Genomic DNA, 23,971 nt, shown 5'->3' with positions numbered 1-23,971 from the left:
TAATTACTGAAGAATTGCATAACTTTCTGAATAAAGTTTTAAGCACAACCATGTTTTTTCCTTATTTACTGAAGGAAAGTAAGTTACTGATTGCACTTGTGAAGCTGAATGCAAAATGCAGTAATTAATGAACAATCTTTGGCTCATAAATGGAATTACAGTATGTGCATATATGTCTGAAGCCTAGATGATAAAACTTCTTAGTAAAAAGAACACAATAAGTCAAATTGGAATTTATGCATCCAAATCATTAAAATGGATTCGATATACTTGTGTAAAGTATTTGTTTATATGTTTTTTGTAAAGTATTTGTTTATATTATGTAATCGACCGCAGAGGGGCAGCTCCGGTGGAGCTGCCAATACACAGCAGCTACTGGGGAGCTGCCGCTCTGCGGTCGATTACATAATATAAACAAATACTTTACACTTGTAACATGACACTTTTGGAAGTCAGGAGACATAATAAAAGAAAAAAAAAACATTCTAAATTTGAAAAGATCGCTCAGGTGAGCGCTGTGGCCCATGGGCCTCTTGTTCTTTATTCACTATTATTTGAATATGATGTATTTGTACACAGAGATTTTGACATGTACTTAGTCTTGCAGATAGAGGCTTGAAAAAAGTTCCAAAAAAAGATTTCTAGCTGGTACTGGTTGAGGAACTTATATTTCTAAATGAAATATGTAGATAACAAAGTTTACAACCTCGAAATACCACTGAAACAAAACACATTGGGAGCAGAGCAAATAAGGGCCTTTAAAAACTTCAAGGTGGGATCAGGTGACATGGAGAAGTGACAAGCATTTTAAATTACATACCCTTAGTCCTGTTTGGGGGTTCATGATGAAGTTTCTTCGAATATCATCAAACATAATTGTATTTTTGGCACTCCATTGTTCATACTTGCCCCAAATCACTCCTAGTGCCTTCGCCTTTAAATACATGGAGAATTTTTATCCCATGATTGTTTTCTGAATATATCCACGTAACAACAAAAATTTGCCACAAACTTTTTAAAATTGATTCCCCTTTCGTAGTGTAAAATCACTTGTTTTCATGAGGTCAATTTGTTTTAGGATTTGTACAAATACTACTGGTTCAGATGATTCGATTTCATGGTTAAAGAAGAATTAATAGGAGCATGAACATTTCAAATTTCAATCGGAATATGAATTAATGGGTCGATCCCTTAGATACCATGAAAACAACAAAAATTGAAACACCATGAAAATTTGTGATTTCAAAGGCAGCTGCAGACAAAGTTAGATAATATTAGTGAAATAATGGTGCATTGTACATGTAGGCATGTAGTCTTTTTACCTCAATGATTCCATATTTAGGTGTATGGACACTGATCCTGGCAGGACGATCCAACATGAAGCAGATCTTGTAGTTGGGATTTGAAGTTACCCCTAGTTCCTTCATCTTGACCTCTACCCAATCCATCCCCGTAGCAGCTGTTTTAAAAAATGTTTGCAACCTGAATATACTAGTAACTTGAACACTGTTGAAGCATAGGCAATTAAAATTTACAAGGCTCATCAAATATTCACAAGAAAAACAAAGTCTCTAATAAAATGAATGACTGTTTAAATTGTATGCATCCCTATGCATTATCTCATTTCATTTTTGTGTATACATTTTCATTAGTGAAGAATATATATTTAGCAATGGCCAGTCATGTGGCGCAGTGGTTTATATTATTGTGTTTGCTCTAGAGTTGCATCGTCTCTGATAGGCTACTCTCCTCATAAACCCTTGGCATATGGTGATGTTAAAAGAAGAAATTGTTTTCGTCACGTGATCTCGAATTCGAACAGGTACACACATATTGCGGTTACAACAGAAATAAATAACATATTCAAATCAAGAATGGTTTGAAAGAATAATTATCAAGAAGGTTTTGATTTTTCATTTGCTATTTAAAGTGCAAATGTACATCTTCAATATAGATACTTAAACATTTTTTGCACACATATCTTAAGATGTTGGATGACACCATATCTATTCATAGAATAGCATAAAGTTTACTTGCGTTTTTCATTTCCGAGATTAAATATGTCCCGAAAGCAAATATTGTTATTTACGAAAAACAACTGCTGATTGGTCGATTGATGTCGATCCACCCCAATCCACCCCAATCACAACTTGAGAAAAAATTCCTAACTTTTTCAAACACCGTTTGACAAGGGTTTATGAGGAGAGAACCGTATCAGAAACCCTTGGCCAGAGAAGATGCTTGAGCTGTGGAGTAAGGATTTGATCCTTAAGTTGCTAGCTTGAATCCAACTGAGTGAATATGGAGGCCGGTCCTCTTGAAGACATAGTATAAACCAAGGTCCTGTGTTGCAGTAGTGCCAAGTACAGGCCTAAGTTTGCATCTTTCCAACAGCACATGGTGGCATCTCAATATGATTTTAAAACTCTTGAAGGGACGTTTAACAAACAAAGTAAATTAAATATATTTTATTAACAATATATATTATGATAACCAGACTTGTGAAAATTTTGTCTCCCTTAAAAATACAAAAGACTTGTCTAATGAAAAATTAGTTTTACATTTAAGGTCTCAGCAACTGTTTGTAAACTCTTCTAGCTGATTCTTAAAACAATTTAAGTTATGCATCCATAAATTCAACCATAAAATTTGATTTCTTAACACATTTTACCAGTAGAAACATTTTTGTAAGGTTACTTTTTTAACAGAAAGAATGCAAATCTTTAGAAACTACATTTGTTAATGTCTGACAGATTTAAAATGCTATTACATGTACTATGTAAAAATCTGTATAATTTCCACCTCATCTGGACAACTTTATACATTCAAATTATAGTTTTGCACATTACATTACAATTGTGAAAGTCACAATGTCAATTGTAAGTACACACCTGCACTTAAAACATAAAAAACAGATTAATTCCTGACACTTGGTTGCATATTACTGCCTCTTCTTCCACAATATGTCGAAATACTAATTCTATGATCAATCTGTACATGACTTTTATCTTAGTGGCAAAAAAAACATAGAAACTTATTGCAAGTATAGTGGCATATTAACAAGTATGATAAAAGCTCCTGTCGAAATTGCAGAATCTAGACACATCATCATTTTTGGTGGGTTCCATACCTAAAGCTCAGTTAAGTACTGCACAGCTGCAGATCCCTGGATCATGCAAGCTTGCTTTAAATGTCACTTGATAATCAGATGTACCTGAGGATAATTTTTAGTTTCAAGTCTAATCTTTATCAAATTGGCCACGTGGCACGGTGGTAAAAGTGTCTGTGCTAGAGTCAATGAGTAAGGAGTTTTGTTGCGGGTTTGAATCCCACTGTGGGACATGGAGACATTTTTTTTTAAGGTGAGACTGTATAAATCGAGGTCCTGCGTTGCAGAAGATGCTGGCACAGAAAAGATCCCTCACTGCTCAATGTCCTTGTGTGCAGAGTAAAGGAAAAAAATTGTAGCTCACGACTGATAAGCGGTGGTGTCTCCATATGAGTGAAAAATTCTTGAAAGGGGCATCAAACAACAAACAAACAAAGCTAATCCACATTATGATAAATATATCAGTTCTTTGGGAACTTTCATCATATTGCATTCATTAATTCTTCATATTAAAATGAATATAAAGTCAATTCTTTATGAAGTAAAATTTATATTGTCATAATCTTCATATGATGAATACTGTCACACTACTAATTTTGGGGTTTAATTTTTGTTGTTTTCATGGTATGAAGAGAACCATGAATTCGTAACCCCCTTAAAATGTCAAGTTTTGAATATATAACTCAATATTTTCTCATTCACATTCCCTTGAACCACCATTTGTTTTAATTCTCAATTCACAAAAATTTAACCCTACAAAAATATGTGATTTTACATCTGTAATTTCTTGGTAAATTACTTACACCATATTACAATGTCATAGTCCTCATAAGCTGACTGCAGAAATTCATGTAGGTATGGCCTCATTAATTCCTTAGCAGTTTCAGCTACAGATCTGTGATCTAAAAAACAGAAAATTAAAAAGACTACAGGACATACTAAATTATTTACCATATTAATATATGCTACAGCTCGAAATTTAAAAAAAATCTTCCACAAAGTTTTTGTGCTATTGTGATCTCTAAGATATAAATCATCATCCATTCGAATTTCCTATGCTGAAACAGCTGTCTCTGACAGAACTGTAGCTCTAACTCCACAAGAAAAAGTAACACCTGGACTGTGTCAATTAAAGCAAATATAAATGAAATTATGAATCTCGTTTTAGTCTTTGCGTGTTCCATGATTGAAATTGGAACTAAAACTATAGGATTAGTCTGTTGAAAGAATTTCAAAGATTTTTTCCCCATAATCTTTACCAGGATAGGCGATTGGTTATCAAAATCAGAAACCTAAACAGAACTCTCTGTCTTGAAAGTAATCTTTTGTGTTTTGATTTTCATATGCATTCTTAAAGAACAAAACCATATGAGCTAGAAGATCAATTACAGAAAATTAAATTTTAAATCAAGCATGGCAAACACATTTTCTCTTTTTCACCCCCCCTTTTTTTTTTACATCAAAACCAATAAACATAATTATGTATCTTTGAGTAGTTTACTTGTGTATCAAGTTTACTGAATTTCAGACCAATACAGTAGCATAATGTAAAATTGTTTCAAGACATATGGATAACTGACACCGTAATAGACTTGTTTTGAGAATTGTCGACCATCGAAAAATTGTTGCTGTACATGTATGTCAATGAAAATAGAAATCCACTAATTTATCTTAAAGTGATATCAAAGGAAGTTACTCGACACAATATTTTCCTTTACAACAAAGCATTTTTGAAACTGGTCTTGCAGGATATTATACATATTACATGTACATGGATAGTATCATATTTTTAAAATAAACCTATCAATCACATATTACTCAATTGCTTCATATTCAAATTAATAATAATAGTAAATTTGGTCTGATTTTCCAACACTTCTCACTATCTCAGGTGTATTGAAATGAAAAAAAATAAGGTTTGTTGAGAAGCCTGAAACTCAGATATTCTATTGGTTTAGTTAACTGTACCTTGAAATACTGTAAAATCACATATTTTCGTGGGGTCAAATTTTCGTGGCTTGAGGATAATCTCTTGTTTCGTGGGGATTTGATTTCGTTGACCAAGAATTAATAAGTTCTTATGAATGTAACATTTTACATTTCGAGGTGGACATGAATTCGTGGGAATTGTCATACCTCAAACACAATGAAAATTTAACCCCCCACGAAAAATCTGTGATTTCACAGTACATAAAGTAAAATTTCCAAATGAATAATGGTGCATGTTCAAGTAAATTGTATCAATCTTTAAAATGTTTTATCCATTTTTTGTCAGATTTTTATCACACGATGTAACAGTGATTAAACCAATTCCTCTTCGTTGTACATACGTATGGGTAATGATAAAACTTGCACTTACCAAACAAAGTTTTGTCAATGTCCAACACCAAGAGTTTCTTCCCTTGCCTTGGTTCATTTAGTACATTGATTTTATAGTCTTTGATGTGTCTGTCTAGTTTGGAAAGGTACTCTTCTCTAGAAAAACACAAAAATCAGTATTCATTTACACTTTATTAATGTTGTCAATATAGATGTTTTCAGTACTAATCACTTGCTTATGTTTCTGATGTATCCAGTTTTTTTTTGATAATATTTCTTTATATATAGACCTCTAAACATCATTGTTAATGATTTACAAGTATGCTCCACAGTAACTGTATATTTGTAACATCACTACAATTTCCATATACTAGTATATGCCATTTATATACCAGTCTTTTTAAAATGCAAATGCACTATCAGAGCTGTGACCTTCAACTAACCCTCGACTTTTATTGCCTGATTACTATGATCAATTGCTTATCATGAATTTCAACTCAAATGAGGTGCTGCAAGCAAAGCCCCCCCCCCCCCCCCCTCCCATCCCTGCAATGTGAAATTCATAATTTCAGGAACTTTTATGAAGCGTTCATGAACATTAATAATTTATTCATGACTGGTTCATAAAGATGGTTCATGAATTTTATTCATGAATATATTTATACAAGAGGCCCAGGGGCCACATCGCTCACCTGAGCAATTGGCTAGGAAAAATCACATATCAGATCAGAACTGAAAGTTTACTAGGGGGGGGGGGGCTTGAATTTTAACCCCCAGGGGGTCTTGATTTGAACAAACTAGAATCTACACTACCTGAGGATGATTCCCTATAAATGTCACTATAAGCATGGCTTTGAAGTACTTGAAAAGAAGATTTTAAAAGGATTCCCTACATCTTCCTTTGTAAAACTTTATCGGCCATTTTGCCCCACCCTACAACAGGGGATCATGATGTGAACAAACTTGAATCTACACTAACTGAGGATGATTCCACATGAGTTTCATCTTTCCTGGCCCAGTGATTCTCGAGAAGAAGACTTTTAAAGATTTTTCCTATATTTCCTATGTAAAACTTTGATCGGCCATTTTGGCCCCACCCTACCCCCGGGGGTCATGATTTGAATAAATTGAATCTACACTACCTGAAAATGATTCCACATGAATTTCATCTTTCCTGGCCCAGTGGTTCTTGAGAAAAAGATTTTTAAAGATTTTTCCTATATATTCCTATGTAAAAATTTGATCGGCCATTTTGGCCCCACCTTACCCCCGGGGGTCATGATTTGAACAAACTTGGATCTACACTACCTGAGGATAACCCCACATGAGTTTCATCTTTCCTGGCTCAGTGGTTCTTGAGAAGAAGATTTTTAAAGATTTTTCCTAAATATTCGTATGTAAAACTTTGATCGGGCATTTTGGCCCCACCCTACACATGGGGGTCATGATTTGAAGAAACTAGAATCTACACTACCTGAGGATGATTTCACATGAGTTTCATCTTTCCTGGTCCAGTGGTTCTTGAAAAGAAGATTTTTTTAAAAACGCTAGTAATTTTTCTCTAATTCATAATTATCTCTCCTTGGAAAAGGGCGTGGCCCTTTATTTGAACAAATTTGAATTCCCTTCATCTAAGGATTCTTTGTGGCAAGTTTGGTTGAAATTGGCCCCGTGGTTCTTGAGAAGAAGATGAAAATGTGAAAAGTTTACAACAACGACAACGCCAACGACAACAACGACGGACAAATTTTGATCAGAAAAGCTCACTTGAGCCTTCGGCTCAGGTGAGCTAAAAATGTAGTTCATGAACAGATGATGAATATATATGAATATGTGTAATTTTCAGTTTAAAGACAGGAAGATCGTATAGCTCAAGGTATTATATATCTTAATGAATTTCCATGAAGACTAAGTAATTGACACAAACGATTGTCAGAAAACACTAATTACTCTCACAATAACCCTTTTCATGCAGATGCAATTGTTGAATAGCCCCTGGTTTAATTCATAACATGCTTTCACCTCCCTGAAAAATAAATCATGTAATCTCTAAACATTTCCTGTTTTGATTTGATCATAATTGAACAAACACTGCATCATCATTGACCGCATTTTTTTTTTGAAATTGATAACTTGATGTTCCTTTACAATTCAAATTAATCATTTATGACATACGTGAATAAATTTCACAAATTAATCATGAACAGTTCATGAAGATCCAATGAACTTATTATTTGACAATTCATGAAATGATGAATCTTCATGAATATTACTTTTCATGAATTATTCATGAAAAAACAAGAGGCCCATGGGCCACATCGCTCACCTGAGCAATGTGGATATCCAAAAAGCAGAAATCGGTTTATTATTGAAAAGTTAAAACCCAGTAGTGGTCTAAACCAATCCTTGAAAGGGAGATGGTATGATTTGAACAAACTTGAATCTTCACAAACTAAGCTTGCATATTTCTTTGATTACCTGTGGCTTTACTGCCCTTCACATTTGAACTTACATTGTGGCCCCGCCCTATACCCCAAGAGGTCATGACTTGAACAAAATTGAACCTACACTACCCAAGAATGCTTCCATATGAACAGGACTAATCATGGCTTTGCTATTCTTGAAAAGAAGTATCTTAAAGATTTTTTCTAAATGATTCTATGTAAAACTTGGATTCCATGCTGTGGCCCCACCCTACCCCAAGGGGTCATGAATTGAACAAACTTGAATTTACACTACCTGAGGATGCTTCCCTATAAAATTCATCTTTCCTGGCACAGTGGTTCTTGCGAAGAAGACTTTTAAAGAATTTTTCTATATATTTCTATGTAAAACTTTGATCGGCCATTTTGGCTCCGCCCTACACCCAGGGGTCATGATTTGAAAAAAAAACTTGAATCTACACCACTTGTGGATACTTCCCTATAAGTTTCATCTCTCCTGGCACAGTGCTTCTTGAGAAAAAAAAATTAAAGAATTTTCCTATATATTTCTATGTAAAACTTTGATCGGCCATTTTGGCCCCGCCCTACCCCCAGGGGTCATGATTTGAAAAAACTTGAATCTACACTACCTGAGGTTGCTTCCCTTTAAGTTTCATCTTTCCTGGCTCAGTGGTTCTTAAGAAGAAGATTTTTAAAGAATTTTTCTATATATTCTATGTAAAACTTTGATCAGCCATTTTGGCCCCGCCCTACCCCAAGGGGTCATGATTTGTACAAACTTGAATCTACACTTCCTGAGAGTTTCATCTTTCCTAGCATAGTGGTTCTTGAGAAGAAGATTTTTAAAACATACCATCAATTTTTCATCATTTCTTAATTATCTCCCCTTGAATAAAGGCGTGGCCCTTCATTTGAACAAACTTAAATCCCCTTCACATACATGTAAGAATACTTTGTGTCAAGTTTGGTTGAAATAGGCCCAGTGGTTCTTGAGAACAAGTCCAAAATGTGAAAAGTTTACAATGACAACGACGACGACAACAAGGACAACGACGACTACCACAGACAAATTTTGATCAGAAAAGCTCACTTGAGCCTTTGGCTCAGGTGAGCTAAAATCATTTATTATTCAATATTCATCAATTTTCTTTTATGAATAAAAACTTATGATTTGAAAACGTCCAATAATAACTTAATAGGATCTTCATGAATATTTCATGAATAAAATTCATGAAAAATTCAAGGAAAATCATGAATAATTCACGATCATCTCGCAGCCCCCCCCCCCCCCCCCCCCCCCCCTCAAAAAAAAAAAAAACCTGAAACAGCTCAAATGAGTCTGCTACAGTTTTTTTTTGTTCCATAATAAACTAGACTTGTGTAAAGAGCACCACTGACATTGACAATATGATACCTGCTTTCCTTTGATATCTCTTCCTCTTCTATGTCAGAATCACTCTCCACTCCTGTCAGATACTCTTGAGCTTCCTTCACTTTATCCTGTATGTAAATATTATGCAGGAAAGCTAATAACTAGACTTAAAATACAGACTTTAAAGCTTACTAAGAATATACTCTTTCACCATTATCTACGATACTGGAGTTTTGCCCTGGACTGACAAGAGCCTCCAAACAGCTTGAATTATCCCATTGATTGCAGATAGCCAATAAAAAATTCAGTATTTGTCTAGCTTCAGAATCAAAATTCACAAAACTTCAGGGACATTAACCTCAGAAGAGAATTTAGCAAGGAAACATCAAGTGTTATAAGGAACTATATGAAATTGCAACTCTATCTGATTCACGAAAACATTACCCTGGTCACTATCTGGAACAGAAATAGAGGCCTTTTAAAACCTGCCAGTACCTGTTACTTTTACCCAGATAAAATAATGATTGTGCTGGCCAAACTATTTGATTGAAAACAATTTGATATTAATATGAAAAAATTCTTAATGTTTGCATATACGTAAAAAAAAGGATTTCACTGAACTTGGGAATTTTTGAATGTACATGTATGTGGAAAGATTGTGGTTTTTAAGATTTTTAAAATTTATTTCCTGTAGAGTCCTTGGCATATAAAACTTTGATCCCGTTTTGTGGTCCCACCCTACCTACAGGACAATATTTTGAAAAAAGAGAATCTACAATATCTTAGAACGCTTTAATCTCTTCATCTCTTCTGGCGAATGGTTCTTAAGGAAAACATATTTAAGAACTTTTTTCTAAATATTTTTATATGAAAATCTGATCCCCTTTTGTTGCCCCACCCTACCCCTGGGAGTCATGATTTGAACTATTTAGATTTGGAAGCTTTCACATAAGTTTTATCTTTTCTGGCCAATGGTTCTTGAAAAGAACATTTTCAAAATATTTTTCTTTGATAATTTAGTCAATGTAAAACTTTGATCCTCTTTTGTGGCTCAATCCAATTTAACTCCTGATATCATTGATTGTACAAATTTCAGAAAACTATCACACAAGTTTTATTTCTTCTCGCTAAATGGTTTTTGTGAAGATTTTCAAAAAGTTTTTTTTTCTATGTATTTCAACAGAAAACTTTGATATCCTCTTGTGGAATGTGATAAATTCTCAGGCGGATGGATGTCCCACACAGGTTTGGGGTAATGGTAATGTGTAATGGTAATGTAATTAATTACAAATTTCAATGTAATTGAGAGTAATGTGTAAATGGCCAAATTTTCAATTACATGTCATTGTAATTTAATTAATTACCTTCCCAAAAGACATGTTATTCACAATCACTTTTCAGTTACATTCAATTACATTGATGTTTAATCAATAAAAATAGACACCCCCCTCCCCTACACATTATTTAAGAAAAAGATATTTTGAAGGTTAATTTCTTCAAAGGAATTTTACAAACTCATATTTCCCCTTTTAACGAAATTGCTGTTTAAACATTCATTTTATTCATATTCTTAAAAAAATTTTGAATCAAATTAATCCTTGTATAATGTACAACAAATTTAATAATCTGGATTAAATTGTTTATGAATTGACAGTTAAAGTATTCTAGTCCAATGGCTTCTAATCCTTTGTTTGCCAAATCTACTGCATGTGTTCGATAGTAATGATTAACAGGTGCTAATGTCCTAAGGTCATGTATATATTCCTTAAAAGGTATTTTCACACATATTGACTTTGCGGCTGTTGCAGTTTTATACACTGTTTGACTTAAAATTGTAGTTTGGCACATTAGTAAAATACAGACATTTTGAGATAATAGGTTATGAAGCTGAAAAAAGGAAATATTAAGACATAAAAATCATTCACCATGTTCACTATACAGTAGTTTTTCAAAAATATATAAGAAAACTTAAAAACTGACATCAAATATTGAAACACAGATGAATTTAGGTAAAACAATGAACAAACTTTCTACTAGTCAGTATCTTTGTTCCTGCCAAGAATGTCCCATTGGAATGTATCTTCAGCATGACAGGAAAATCTTCAAAGTCAATTCTAATAGATGAATATTAGGGGACACAATATTTGAAAATTTCATGAACATTTATTAAATAATATAACTTTAAAAAAATGATGTTACTAATCTGATGTGAGTATAAAGGAAGGTACATGATTATTAATTTCATAAGCGTTTTCTTGAATGTTAAATTTGTAATTCATTTAATTACATTTACACAGTAATTGTAATTTAATTAATTATATTTCAAAATCCTTGTAACTGTAATGGTAATTAAGATTTTGGGCAAGTAATTGTAATTTAATTAATTACTATTCCATATAATTGACCCCATCCCTGGCCCCACAACAGGATAGCAGAAAAGCTCATTTGAGTTTTCAGCTCAGGTGAGCTAACATATAAAATGCCTGTAATTTCTTATAATTGCTGTGTACCATGTCAATGAAGTGTCGGGATGCAATAAACTGCATTATCTGCAACTTCCTCTCCCAAATTTTTTTTTTGACATTTTAATTGCCAAGTTACAATAAGATTTTTTTAATTAATGAAAATTACCTTCCGATTTTAATTTTTGATGTTGTTATTTTACAAATGCAAACATTAGTACATGCACATGAAAATGAATAAAAACACATTCCTTTTCATATGTCGTAAAATAAGTGTAGGCTTAGGCAAGGTTTACAGTGCATTAATTTGACACCAAACACAAATAAAAAGTCTGTTAAAATCTCTTCTACTCACATGATTTTTGCACCATTGGGTGATGCATGCAAAAATTGAAAGGATAAAAAAACAACACTAATTTAAGTGAGAATAAATGACATTCCTGAAAAATAAATCTCATACAGGTATATCACACATTTGAAAGAGAGCAGATGCATGTAATCTGAAAGCAGCATTTAAAGTTAATGCACTTATGGACTCTAAATGAAAGGTGTCCATTATGTTAAATAATTTTTTTCACATGCATTTATTACAACACAGCAAGAGATACAGTCTATAGAAATAATATTAATAGACAAGGGATTTATTGGCATATTAATAAATATTTCTTTTTTTTCAAATCAAGAATCTGTGTAATCTAATCAGAAACAATATGCTAGAATTTCAGTAATACTAAGATTTGAAATAGACACTGTTTTAACCTTACAAATGATTATTTACCATATTTACTTAAATTGGATGTATATATTCGGAACATTTTGACATTAAATTGACTTTTGCTTGTTCACAATGACCATCTAGACATAAAAAAACCCATAGGTAATAAGATATTACAGATCTCATCTCAACGAATGTTTGTCTTTAAGTCAGGCAAAGTCCCATATTAAACTAATTATCTAGAAGTGCACATCCCAATATCACTCTGGAAAATCTAAGTGCTGCCTGATGATGTATCTTCCATGCAAGTTTGGTCAACAAAGGGCTTATAGTTACATTAGAATGAGCCTGCTCCAAAACTTTAACCTGTTAACTCATCCAGAAAATGTAGGTTAGATCCAACACCTGAAGCAAGTTTGGTAGTATGCATCTTTAGATGTATCATCTATGCAAGTTTGGTATATACTAGTCAAAATTTCTAAGTCCCCAGGCAAGTTTTTGCTTTTCACCGCTCTCATATTTAATTATTTTAACAATATAATTTATTAGTATACAGGATAATAAAGTAGCAAAAACAATTTTTCTCACTTAATTTGTTTTATTGAAGAACTTAAACACAATATGTAGAAACATTAAGGCACCCTAGAATTAAAAATTCACAACGGTAAACACTGTATTATTCTCCATTCAAACGAATTCACAGCAAGACAACTGTTCCTCAAAGAGTTCACACTATTTCAGAAAAATTCTTTTATTGAGTGTTTTTCCATGTGGAGACTAGATCGTCCTCTAGTTCCGCCTGATTCTGCTGCTGGACAAGCTGTCTCACTCCCCGGTCTATCTTCTTCCATACTTGCTACATGTGTAATTAGGGTTGAGATTAGGATGACAAGGGGGCTTATCGAAATTGTCTGTGCCTTGTCAACAATAGTTATATAACGTCTTCTTACTTGTATTCCCCACTCTTCCATTTTGACATTGAGGGGAGGGCACTTCCGGTTCCGGTCCATTGATTTTTCCGGATAAACTCTAGGATGCTTATGTGGTGTTTGTTGAAAATCTAGCGATTTTTAACGATTAAAAGGAATTTGGGTATGCTTTGTAGGTTTTTCGGGCGAAAATTATAAAGGTTTTAAGTAAAATAAAGTCATACAGTAAAAGGAAACATAACTTTCCTTAACTACGACCAAATTGGGCCATTTTAACTTAACTTGCACATTGCTGTGTGGACATACACCGCATTTTATTCGAGCTTTTTTCTGTTTTTCGTTATCAATAAAAGATGGAGAATACATGGAAGTAAGAAATATAAAGAATACACCCGAAAAACATACGGAACTCGAACTTCATGCCTTTTAACAAAAACGGTCGCGGTCGAGTAATTACACATTTGATTACAATTTTTTTGGCCTTGACAAGTAAGTATTACAAATTAAAGGCAAATTTGTAAGCAACTAGTAAATTGAAGTTAAGGTTTTTAACTTTTTGAAAAAATTCAAGTGGGGACTAAGAAATTTTGACAAGTATATGTCACTAGTTACTTGGAAATGAGACCTGCACCAAAAACTTTAACCTGTAAACTCATCCAGGATTTGTAGGTCACATCCATCATCTGCAGCAAGCCTGGTAGTATGCATCCTTAGATGTATCATCCATGCATGTTTGGTCAGAATAGGGTTTACAGTTACTTGGAAATAAGATCTGCATTAAAAACATTAACATGTTCACCCATCCTGAAAATGTAGATCAGATACAGCATCTGAAGCAAGACTGGTAGTATACATGTATATGTCCACCAAAAAAGACAGGTCTTTTATATTTTTCACAATGTTCATTACCTGCCATATGACCTTTCAGAATATGCTAATTTTTGATTTTATGCCCTAGCCCCTGCAGCTTGACTTCAAAATCTTTTTAAAAAATCGTGGACAATACTTTTTATTTATATATAAAGGAGCTGGCTCTGGTTTTATTCTGTGAAGAAAACTACTATAGAATTCTTCAACTTTATACCATATTTAACTTACATTGACTTCAGTGTACATGCCAAGTTTACGGAAAATCTACCGTCCAGGTATTTTTAAGGGACAATCTAAAAATACAGGTACATTTTCTATAGAATTATATAAGGGAGTGCCAATTTTTAGCACTTTAAATGAAATTATACAAATAATACATTAGACTTTTGGCTCAAATTATGATATATGATAAGCAGTCAGGAGTCCATCATATTAAAAATGATTAATTATTCAGTTTCAGTTTTGAAGTCGAGAGACATGCATCTCATAGACAAAACACATGTAATAATGAAATAAACATACATCTTAACACGTGTGATAAATCATAATGGAATAAACATACAACTTACATGTACAAAGCATATAATATTTCTGATAATCTATAAAATTGATAAAGATGCAGTTCTTGAGACATTCTTGTTGTTTCTAATAACTAAATAATGTACATGTTTTTATTATTTTTGTAAATATGACTTGTTTTCATCACATTCCATTCCCAAGTCAATTCTTCTAGACCATTTACTACAGTTATAAGATACAGTACACTTTTCTGCCTTAGACCCTTGTGTATACAGAAACATCTTGAAAAATACATTTACTTTAAACCCAAATAAATTAGTGCGCCCTGTAACTAATGAAATAATGAAGTGCACTCAGATCTGCGGAAGCCCAATAGTGCAAACCAAAAATAAATAAAGAAAAACGAAATTATTAAATAAAGAAAAACGAAATTATTAAATAAAGAAAAACGAAATTATTAAATAAAGAAAAACGAAATTATTAAATAAAGAAAAACGAAATTATTAAATAAAGAAAAACGAAATGATTTATTTAATGCTTTCGTTTTTCTTTATTTAATAATTTCATTTTTCCTTATTTAATAATTTCGTTTTTCCTTATATATTAATTTCGTTTCTCTTTATCTATTAATTTCGTTTTTCTTTATTTAATAATTTCGTTTTTCTTTATTTAATAAAGTTAAATAAAGTACTTTTAATAAGTTCGTTTTTCTTTATATATTAATTTCGTTTTTCTTCATATATTAATTTCGTTTTTCAAGTAGAAAACTGAAACTAAAATATGAAATTTACAGATGTGCATGGTAAGGGCCTGAACCCAGAAATCATAAGCGCATGTGTCTTTAGACCTGATTTTGTTTCGACAATAAACAAGTGTGATGTTTGCCTTCGTACTCACCGACTCCCATATCGAATACATAACTATTACAATAAATGAATGAATGGGGAGAATTTAACCTTTGTATCTAATAGTGATATGCTTAGATTTATGTTTTTATCTTGCATTAACATGATTAATGTGAACTTTAACCACTCTGATAATTTGGCCAGTAATTCGGTGAGATGTTGACGTTAACAATTGATTAACATTAGCTTTCTTAAACCCTCTGCTCGAAAGGTTTAAAGATCAGCAAATAATGAATCTATACACGCAAAAAATGACTTTGGACATGAAACATTAAAGAGATTATCCTAATAAATTGCACAAATATTTAAGAGAAACATGAAGGTTAAGATTCCGTTGTTCACAACATGTACTGTTGAATTTTAAACATTTAGGAAATCCCCATGGCTTTACCGTACATGCATTAGAAAATGCCGTAAAGTAATACGTCACCGATCGGACTTTGAAGGTTTGTTTGACATTGTGAAAAAAGTGCAAAAATTAAAACAAAGTGGTTATAATAAGTAGATTTTAATGATTGCTTACTATATTAGAAATAAAGCAAAATACTTCTGATTTCTTGGTCTTAATAAATGTCAAACTCCCAATCTGTACTATACTTGTCAAAATTTCTAAGTCCCCACTTGAATTTTTTCAAAAAGTTAAAAACCTTAACTTCAATTTACTAGTTGCTTACAAATTTGCCTTTAATTTGTAATACTTACTTGTCAAGGCCAAAAAAATTGTAATCAAATGTGTAATTACTCGACCGTGACCGTTTTTGTTAAAAGGCATGAAGTTCGAGTTCCGTATGTTTTTCGGGTGTATTCTTTATATTTCTTACTTCCATGTATTCTCCATCTTTTATTGATAACGAAAAACAGAAAAAAGCTCGAATAAAATGCGCTGTATGTCCACACAGCAATGTGCAAGTTAAGTTAAAATGGCCCAATTTGGTCGTAGTTAACGAAAGTTATGTTTCCTTTTACTGTATGACTTTATTTTACTTAAAACCTTTATAATTTTCGCCCGAAAAACCTACAAAGCATACCCAAATTCCTTTTAATCGTTAAAAATCGCTAGATTTTCAACAAACACCACAAAAGCATCCTAGAGTTTATCCGGAAAAATCAATGGAACCGGAACCGGAAGTGCCCTCCCCTCAATGTCAAAATGGAGGAGTGGGGAATACAAGTAAAAAGACGTTATGTAACTATTGTTGTCAAGGCACAGACAATTTCGATAAGCCCCCTTGTCATCCTAATCTCAACCCTAATTAGCAAGTATGGAAGAAGATAGACCGGGGAGTGAGACAGCTTGTCCAGCAGCAGAATCAGGCGGAACTAGAGGACGATCTAGTCTCCACATGGAAAAACACGCAATAAAAGAATTTTTCTTAAATAGTGTGAACTCTTTGAGGAACGGTTGTCTTGCTGTGAATTCGTTTGAATGGAGAATAATACAGTGTTTACCGTTGTGAATTTTTAATTCTAGGGTGCCTTAACGTTTCTACATATTGTGTTTAAGTTCTTCAATAAAACAAATTAAGTGAGAAAAATTGTTTTTGCTACTTTATTATCCTGTATACTAATAAATTATATTGTTAAAATAATTAAATATAAGAGCGGTGAAAAGCAAAAACTTGCCTGGGGACTTAGAAATTTTGACTAGTATATTTATAAGTCTGTGGTACTGCATGACTACTATAGTACTTGATTTCACAAATGACAAACTCTCAATCTGTATTTATAAGTCAGTGCTCTTTGTGAACAATCAATGCACACACTTGCTCAAAACAAATCCCACAAAGTAATCAAATCTTATAGCTTCAACAACCTAAGATTTATGGGTGCACAGATAGGACGCTAGGTTAAGTTTAGGGGATTCAGTAATACGATATTCAAGGTCTTGACCTTCTCGCTATTCATGAGCTTTAGTGGAATGTCATTAATTTATGCAAACAGAAACACCCATCCTCGCTAAGGCCAGGCTTACAGACTCCAACAATGATGTGGGGATATGACACAGCAACAATTTTCCGTAAACAAAATTGAATGTTTACGGAAATCGGAATTTTAGGCTGTGTGCACATATATTTCTCTACGTTTGTTAGATTGATATTTATATCTTGTTGAATTATTCATTTCCACCACACATTTGTAATGTCGATATAAGGCTGAAAGAGTTACGAGGTGATCCCCTGTAACACGTGCGCTTAATGGAATGATTCATGGGTTCAGGCCCTTACCATACACATCTATAAATTCCGTATTTTACTCTCAGTTTTCTGAAAAACGAAATTAATATATAAAGAAAAACGAAATTAATTTATAAAGAAAAACGAAATTAATATATAAAGAAAAACGAAATTATTAAATAAAGGAAAACATGACTTATTCAATAATTTCGTTTTTTCTTTATTTAATAATTTCGTTTTTCTTTATATATTAATTTCGTTTTTCTTTATTCAATAATTTCGTTTTTCTTTATTCAAAAATTTCGTTTCTCTTTATATATTAATGAAATAGTCTGATATTTAATTTCAGAGGTAACTCTATATTTTAAAATAAACTCAGAATAAGTATAATTTTTTTTGTGTGATTCAAACAAAAGAATGTAAGTACAAATATTTTCATAAAAATATTGATAACTTTGCTGTTCTAATTCGTGAACTTACAAATGTAAGTTATATACTCTAGCACTGTTCAGAAACTACATACATGTATGTTGCTTCGATTCCCATTCTTAATAAATGGAAAAAAACCAAAAAACATACAAATGATCAGAAGAATTCAGAAAGGTAAATTTGTATTGAACTGTTGAATACAGATGCTTCTTTAATTGTGAAGGTTCCAATATTTACCAGCACTAGTGAAGGTTCTTTTACTCTTACCAGCTCTACAACTCTTACCAGCATGTGGTGAAGGTTTTATAACTCTAACCAATTCTAGTGAAGGTTTTATAACTCTTACCAGCTTTCTCATCACCCTGATTTTGGTGGTAGGTTTTAACTTCAAATCTTTTAAACACACATCATCCCCTGGAGGTTTCCCTAGAATAAAAAAAAACTCATAACATTTTAAATCTTAATATCAATTTCAACTGGACACATAAGATAAATGGCACCAATTAGGGGCCCTTCAGGGCACACAAGTAAAGAATAACAGACACAAGAAGAAATTCAAAATTGCCAGCTGCAAAATGTCAACACAAAAAATAAAATAAACTAACAAAAGAAGATTATGAGGATTATAGCAGATGGGGATAACCTATAATAAATTCTTAAATATACTACATATATTATTAGCAATTATTTACATTAGACGTTTAAATTTTCTCATATATAAAGTGTATGGAAATCTATGGCATTCAAAACACCATAACACAGAAAGGGGGTCAAAATGTTAAAGCATGCATGCGTTTTATGCTGACGTACGTCACAATCCTTGAACGGTGTGGAAGTGCTACGTACGTCACAAGTGAAAATCAAAATTACGCTCACATTATTTGCAGGTAAGTGAAAGAGTTAAAAATGTAAATATAGGCAATGAATCAATATTTTTTGAGAGATACAGTATCATAATTGCAACAGTATGTGCAAACAAATTTTCATAATGTGCATTACTCAATTTGTTTGCATATACCGTTGCAGCTATGAGACTACATCTTTAAAAAAATATGATTTATATTGCTTAAATGTATAAGGAATTTGTAATATATTACATTAATATGTTTTCTCTTTCAGGGTTGAAATTTTCCACTGAATTATTGTGTGTACAATATAAGCCAAAGGATGCAAAACATTTTTCATATTTACTAATATTTGCATACTGGTGTAAAATTCTTTTTACTGTGCCATATCTATAGACCCTTTTCCTTTAACATATTTTGCCTAAGAGATATTCCCCTTAGCTGCCGTCTTGTAGTGCAACACTCCCAGATTCCTTCATATTTCAACCAAGTTCTTGTTCTTTGATTGTAAAGTTTCTGAGGTAAAGATAACACTATTTTTCAGAAAAATCTTTACCTCAATAACCAATATCTTATTTTATGATCAATTGTTTGAATTTTAATTTAAATGTCAAATTAAATAAAAGTTACCTAACCTATGCTTATGAATGAAAATATATTTTAGTTAATACATATCTGTATTAAGACAACTTCAATTTATACTTAGTACTACTAGGAATATTTGTCTGCCATTTGCAAAAAAAAAAAAATGAATAAATAAATAAAAATAAGAAGATAAAGAAACATCAGCAAAAACCAGTTTGTATAAACAGAAATATTTTGAAAACCAGAAGTCTCTGTCGAGACAGTAGCTATTTTTAGTTACCACTGCAACACCGTTCACATCTTCGCTAGCCAAGGGTTTCTGATACGCTACTCTCCTCATAAACCCTTGGCCTACGGTGTTCATAGAAATCGGGATTTTTATCCAGAGTTCTGATTGGATTTCTACGGTGGCTGGTATAGGACATGGTATGAGAATTTTTTTGATTAATTCGTGGCCACGAAATAAAAATTCCTGGCCACGAAATAAAATTCGTGGGAACGAAATAAAAATTTGTGGCCACAACATAAAATTCGTGGCCACAAAATAAAATTCGTGGGAACGACATAAAAATTCGTGGCCACGAAATAAAATTCGTGGGAACGAAATAAAATTCGTGGCCACGAAATAAAAATTCGTGGGAACGAAATAAAATTCGTGCACACGAAATAAAATTCGTGGACACGAAACAAAATACGTGGACACGAAATAAAATTCTTGGGAACGAAATGAAATTCGTGACCACGAAATAAATTTTCTGCTATATAATGTCATATTTAGCTTCTTCTCTTGTATGTCAAGCAATGCCTTAACAATTACATGTACCTTTTTTGAAGTAAACACACTTTCATTTGTCTTAAACAGTTGAGTTTTATGTGAAAACAATCGTGACAATATATGAATATTGCTCTAATTTTTAAGATGTCACGTTCCCGATAATAGGGGCCTATTCTGCCACTAATTGTTAAATAAATAAACATTGAGTGTTTGACTAAACAAGCCTTACAAGTACATTTTATTTATTGAAACATCTAGCAATAAATGTGTGAAATACATTTAAAAAAATGCACTGGACATAATCTTAGCTATTGTAAATAATATGTATACTCAGCTTTTTGTCTGCAGATCCGTGTGCGCGTCTATGGACACATCTCAATTACGAACCCGATCTGTCAATACACTAGATTCTTTATCTTTTATTTCGTGGCCACGAATTTTTATTTCGTTCCCACAAATTTTGTTTCGTTCCCACGAATTTTTATTTCGTGGCCACGAATTTTATTTCGTTCCCACGAATTTTTATTTCGTGGCCACGATTTTTTATTTCGTTCCCACGAATTATGATTTCCTGGCCACGAATTAATAAAAAAAAAATTCTCATACCATGTCCTATACCAGCCACCGTAGATTTCAGTACACCCAGGTTGAATTGTTTTTTTTTTTGTAAATGACGATATTTACGTTCGGGATATTTCTTCACTATTTAATCTGGTAAATGAAAAACGCAAGAAAACAACGATTTGTACGATAACATTTAATTCTATGAATAGCCATGGTGTCATCCAATATCTTCTAAATATGTGATTAAGAATTTATATTGAAGCTTCAGATTTGTTCTATAAATAATGAATAAACATAACTCAATTATTGCTTCTTAATTAATGTTGAAAAAAACTTTGATTTAATTTTTTTAACGTGTCTTTATTTCTGGCGATGACGCAATCTGTGCGTTCCTGATAGATTTGAGATCACGTGACGAAAAACAATCCCGTCTTTTGACTTCACCGTATGCCAAGGGTTTATGAGGAGAGTAGCGTATCAGAAACCCTTGGCTAGCGAAGATGCACCGTTCATCGAAATCAAAAACCGATATAAAGAATGATGTATCTTAGTGTAGTCTACTTGTGCGCCAAGTTCAAATCCGACCAAAACTGTAGGAGGAGTATATAGTAGCATTTTGAAAAAAAAATGTTTACAGACAGACAGCTAGACAGACAGCTAGACGGACGACGGACGTTTTACTATCGCATAAGCTCTTCTTTTCTCTGAAGAACTAAATATTAGCAACTATGTAAAGTATTTATCGATGATTTTCGGATAGTCTGCAAGACTGCAGCATATATCACTTATTGTGATACAGAGAAAAAAAAATCCTATCTTACCACCACTGAGGATTCTTTTCGTCTTGTTTTTTAATCTTAAACCGCATAATTCCTGTCTTTCTGGGAGAAGACCGATTGCATCTTTTATCTTTTTCTTTAGGTCTGCCACCGTGCCATCTTTTTCCACACTTAGTATGTACTCTTTATCACTCCAATCGTGTAACATCCATTTTATCACCACAGTGTGGTCAGAGAATTCACCGGCCATTATATTTTACAAAATAAAGTTAAATAATATTTTTTCGTTCGCAACTTGTGCAAAGAGAAGTTTTGTTTGTAGACTGGCAGTTCCTGTCTCGAGTATCAGACTGGCAAGCCAGTCTATTTTTGTTAGACTGGCAGTTCCTGCCTCTCACAGGATCAGACTGGCAAGCCAGTCTATATAGGATCCGGGCCACAATTAAAGGGTGAAGGTCAAATGGCTAAAATGTAGCACATGAAGGAAATTCCTATGCCTCCCTTTCAATGATAAAAATAAAAATAGCTCACATGTTTTAGATACTTTTTGGGTTTATATAAAAGTATAGTGTCTAAAGTTAACAATGATATGCAACAATGTGCATTTCAAGCAAAAATTATGCCTAGAAATATAAATTGAAAAGAGCATTCATTTGGTTTGTTTACACTATTTTTTGCCAAGCGAGAGCTATCCTGAGGTCATGACGTCAGAAGTTTATTAATAAACAGGGAATTCCACATTCAACACCCCTATTTTTATCTGACACATTGCTCTATCATGTGGTCAAAGATATTTTGGAAGTAAAGATTTTTTAGAAAGTTACAAAGAAAATAAAACACGTGTTTTACTTAATAAGTCTATATGTAAGCTAATTGTGGTCCTGGTCCTATTTAGGTGGCAGAGGATAGTTTCGAATAAAGTACCGGTCAAAAAATAGAAAAAATAGAGAAACCTGAGGTTTGAATGCATATTATAGGTAATTTTATAGCTAGAATATTTTATGGGTGCATTTGGAGGGACTTGGTGGCCTTGTATATTTTATTGAAATATGACACTTTAGTGTCACTACTACTGTATATGGGATATGGACTAGAAATACGAAACTAAGCTCAAAACTCGCTCTACCGGTATTTCACCAGAAAAGCGGGGTGGGTTCACAGGATGAATTGTAGCTTGAAAACGAGGTGGTTGAGCCATTATCTCTTGCTGTTCATTGGTATGTACAAATGTTATTCTGCAATTTGTGTGGTAGCTTGGGTCAGGCGCACGGGCCTGGAAGCAGATGCAGCTGCGGCGAAATAGTGAAAATAGGCTTGATTCACATGAAATTTTGAGATTGTCCCTGCGCCATCTTTAGGGCTCATTCTGTAAGTTGTACATGTTTTATTCCTAAAAGCTTCAAATTTCTCAAGGGACTACTTCATACTATTATTACATGTAGAGGGAATTAAAAATTTTTCAATGCACATTTTTAAAGCAGCTCAATATTAAGTAAACCGTCACTCAAACGTTTTGATTGCAAAAAAAACTATCCTCTGCCACCTTATTTTGTTTGGAAAAATTATTAACTCGTTCATCATTACGTCGGTTTTTTTAGCTCATCTGAGCCGAAGGCTCAAGTGAGCTTTTCTGATAACATTTTGTCCGTCGTCCGTCCTTCTTTCTGTCTAGCTGTCCGTCTGGCCGTCTGTTAACTTTTCACTTTTTCGACTCCTTCTCAAAAACCAATGGGCCAATTTTAACCAAACTTGGTATAAAGCAAGGGGATTTAGATTATTAAAATGGAGAGCCAGGTCCTCTCACAAAGGTAGATAATCAAGAAAAAAATAATAATAGGGTGGGGTTATTAAAAATCTTCTTCTCAAGAACCACTGGGCCAGAGAAGCTGAAACATATGTGGAAGCATCCAGGGGTTGTGTAGATTCTAAATTGTACAAATCATGGCCACCGGGATTCGGCGGGGCCACAAAATAAGGAATCAAATTTTTACATAGATATATATTGGAAAAAATCTTTTAAAAGTTTCTTTTCAAGATCCAAAAAATTCCAAGAAAAGCTTTAACTTATGTGATCATTAAATTTCCGGGACATCTTATTTTCGCGAAATAGTCATTGGCTCTTGATGAGCTTAACAAAATTATTCGCGTTATTAGGTAAACTTAATAAATCTCTTGC

The 23,971-nt window shown here is 33.0% G+C and overlaps 1 protein-coding gene across 1 annotated transcript; it reads right to left on the bottom strand.

Moving 5' to 3' along the window:
• Window positions 1–577: 577 nt before the first annotated feature.
• Window positions 578–22,118, bottom strand: LOC134273896 (ubiquitin-like domain-containing CTD phosphatase 1). The gene is made up of 7 exons (XM_062756146.1): window positions 21,838–22,118; window positions 18,594–18,673; window positions 9,287–9,372; window positions 5,469–5,584; window positions 3,913–4,011; window positions 1,323–1,459; window positions 578–934 (listed from the first exon to the last, which is right to left on the bottom strand). The coding sequence occupies exons 1-7, from the start codon at window positions 22,043–22,045 to the stop codon at window positions 779–781; spliced, it is 882 nt and encodes a 293-aa protein (XP_062612130.1). The 5' UTR covers window positions 22,046–22,118; the 3' UTR covers window positions 578–778.
• Between the last annotated feature and the right edge of the window lie 1,853 nt (window positions 22,119–23,971).

Source organism: Saccostrea cucullata, unplaced genomic scaffold (genome assembly GCF_032062105.1).
Source record: "Saccostrea cucullata isolate Sc308-1 unplaced genomic scaffold, CSIRO_AGI_Scuc_v1 ctg2499, whole genome shotgun sequence".
Classification (NCBI taxonomy): domain Eukaryota; kingdom Metazoa; phylum Mollusca; class Bivalvia; order Ostreida; family Ostreidae; genus Saccostrea; species Saccostrea cuccullata.
This window is presented reverse-complemented; position numbering and strand designations above follow the sequence as displayed.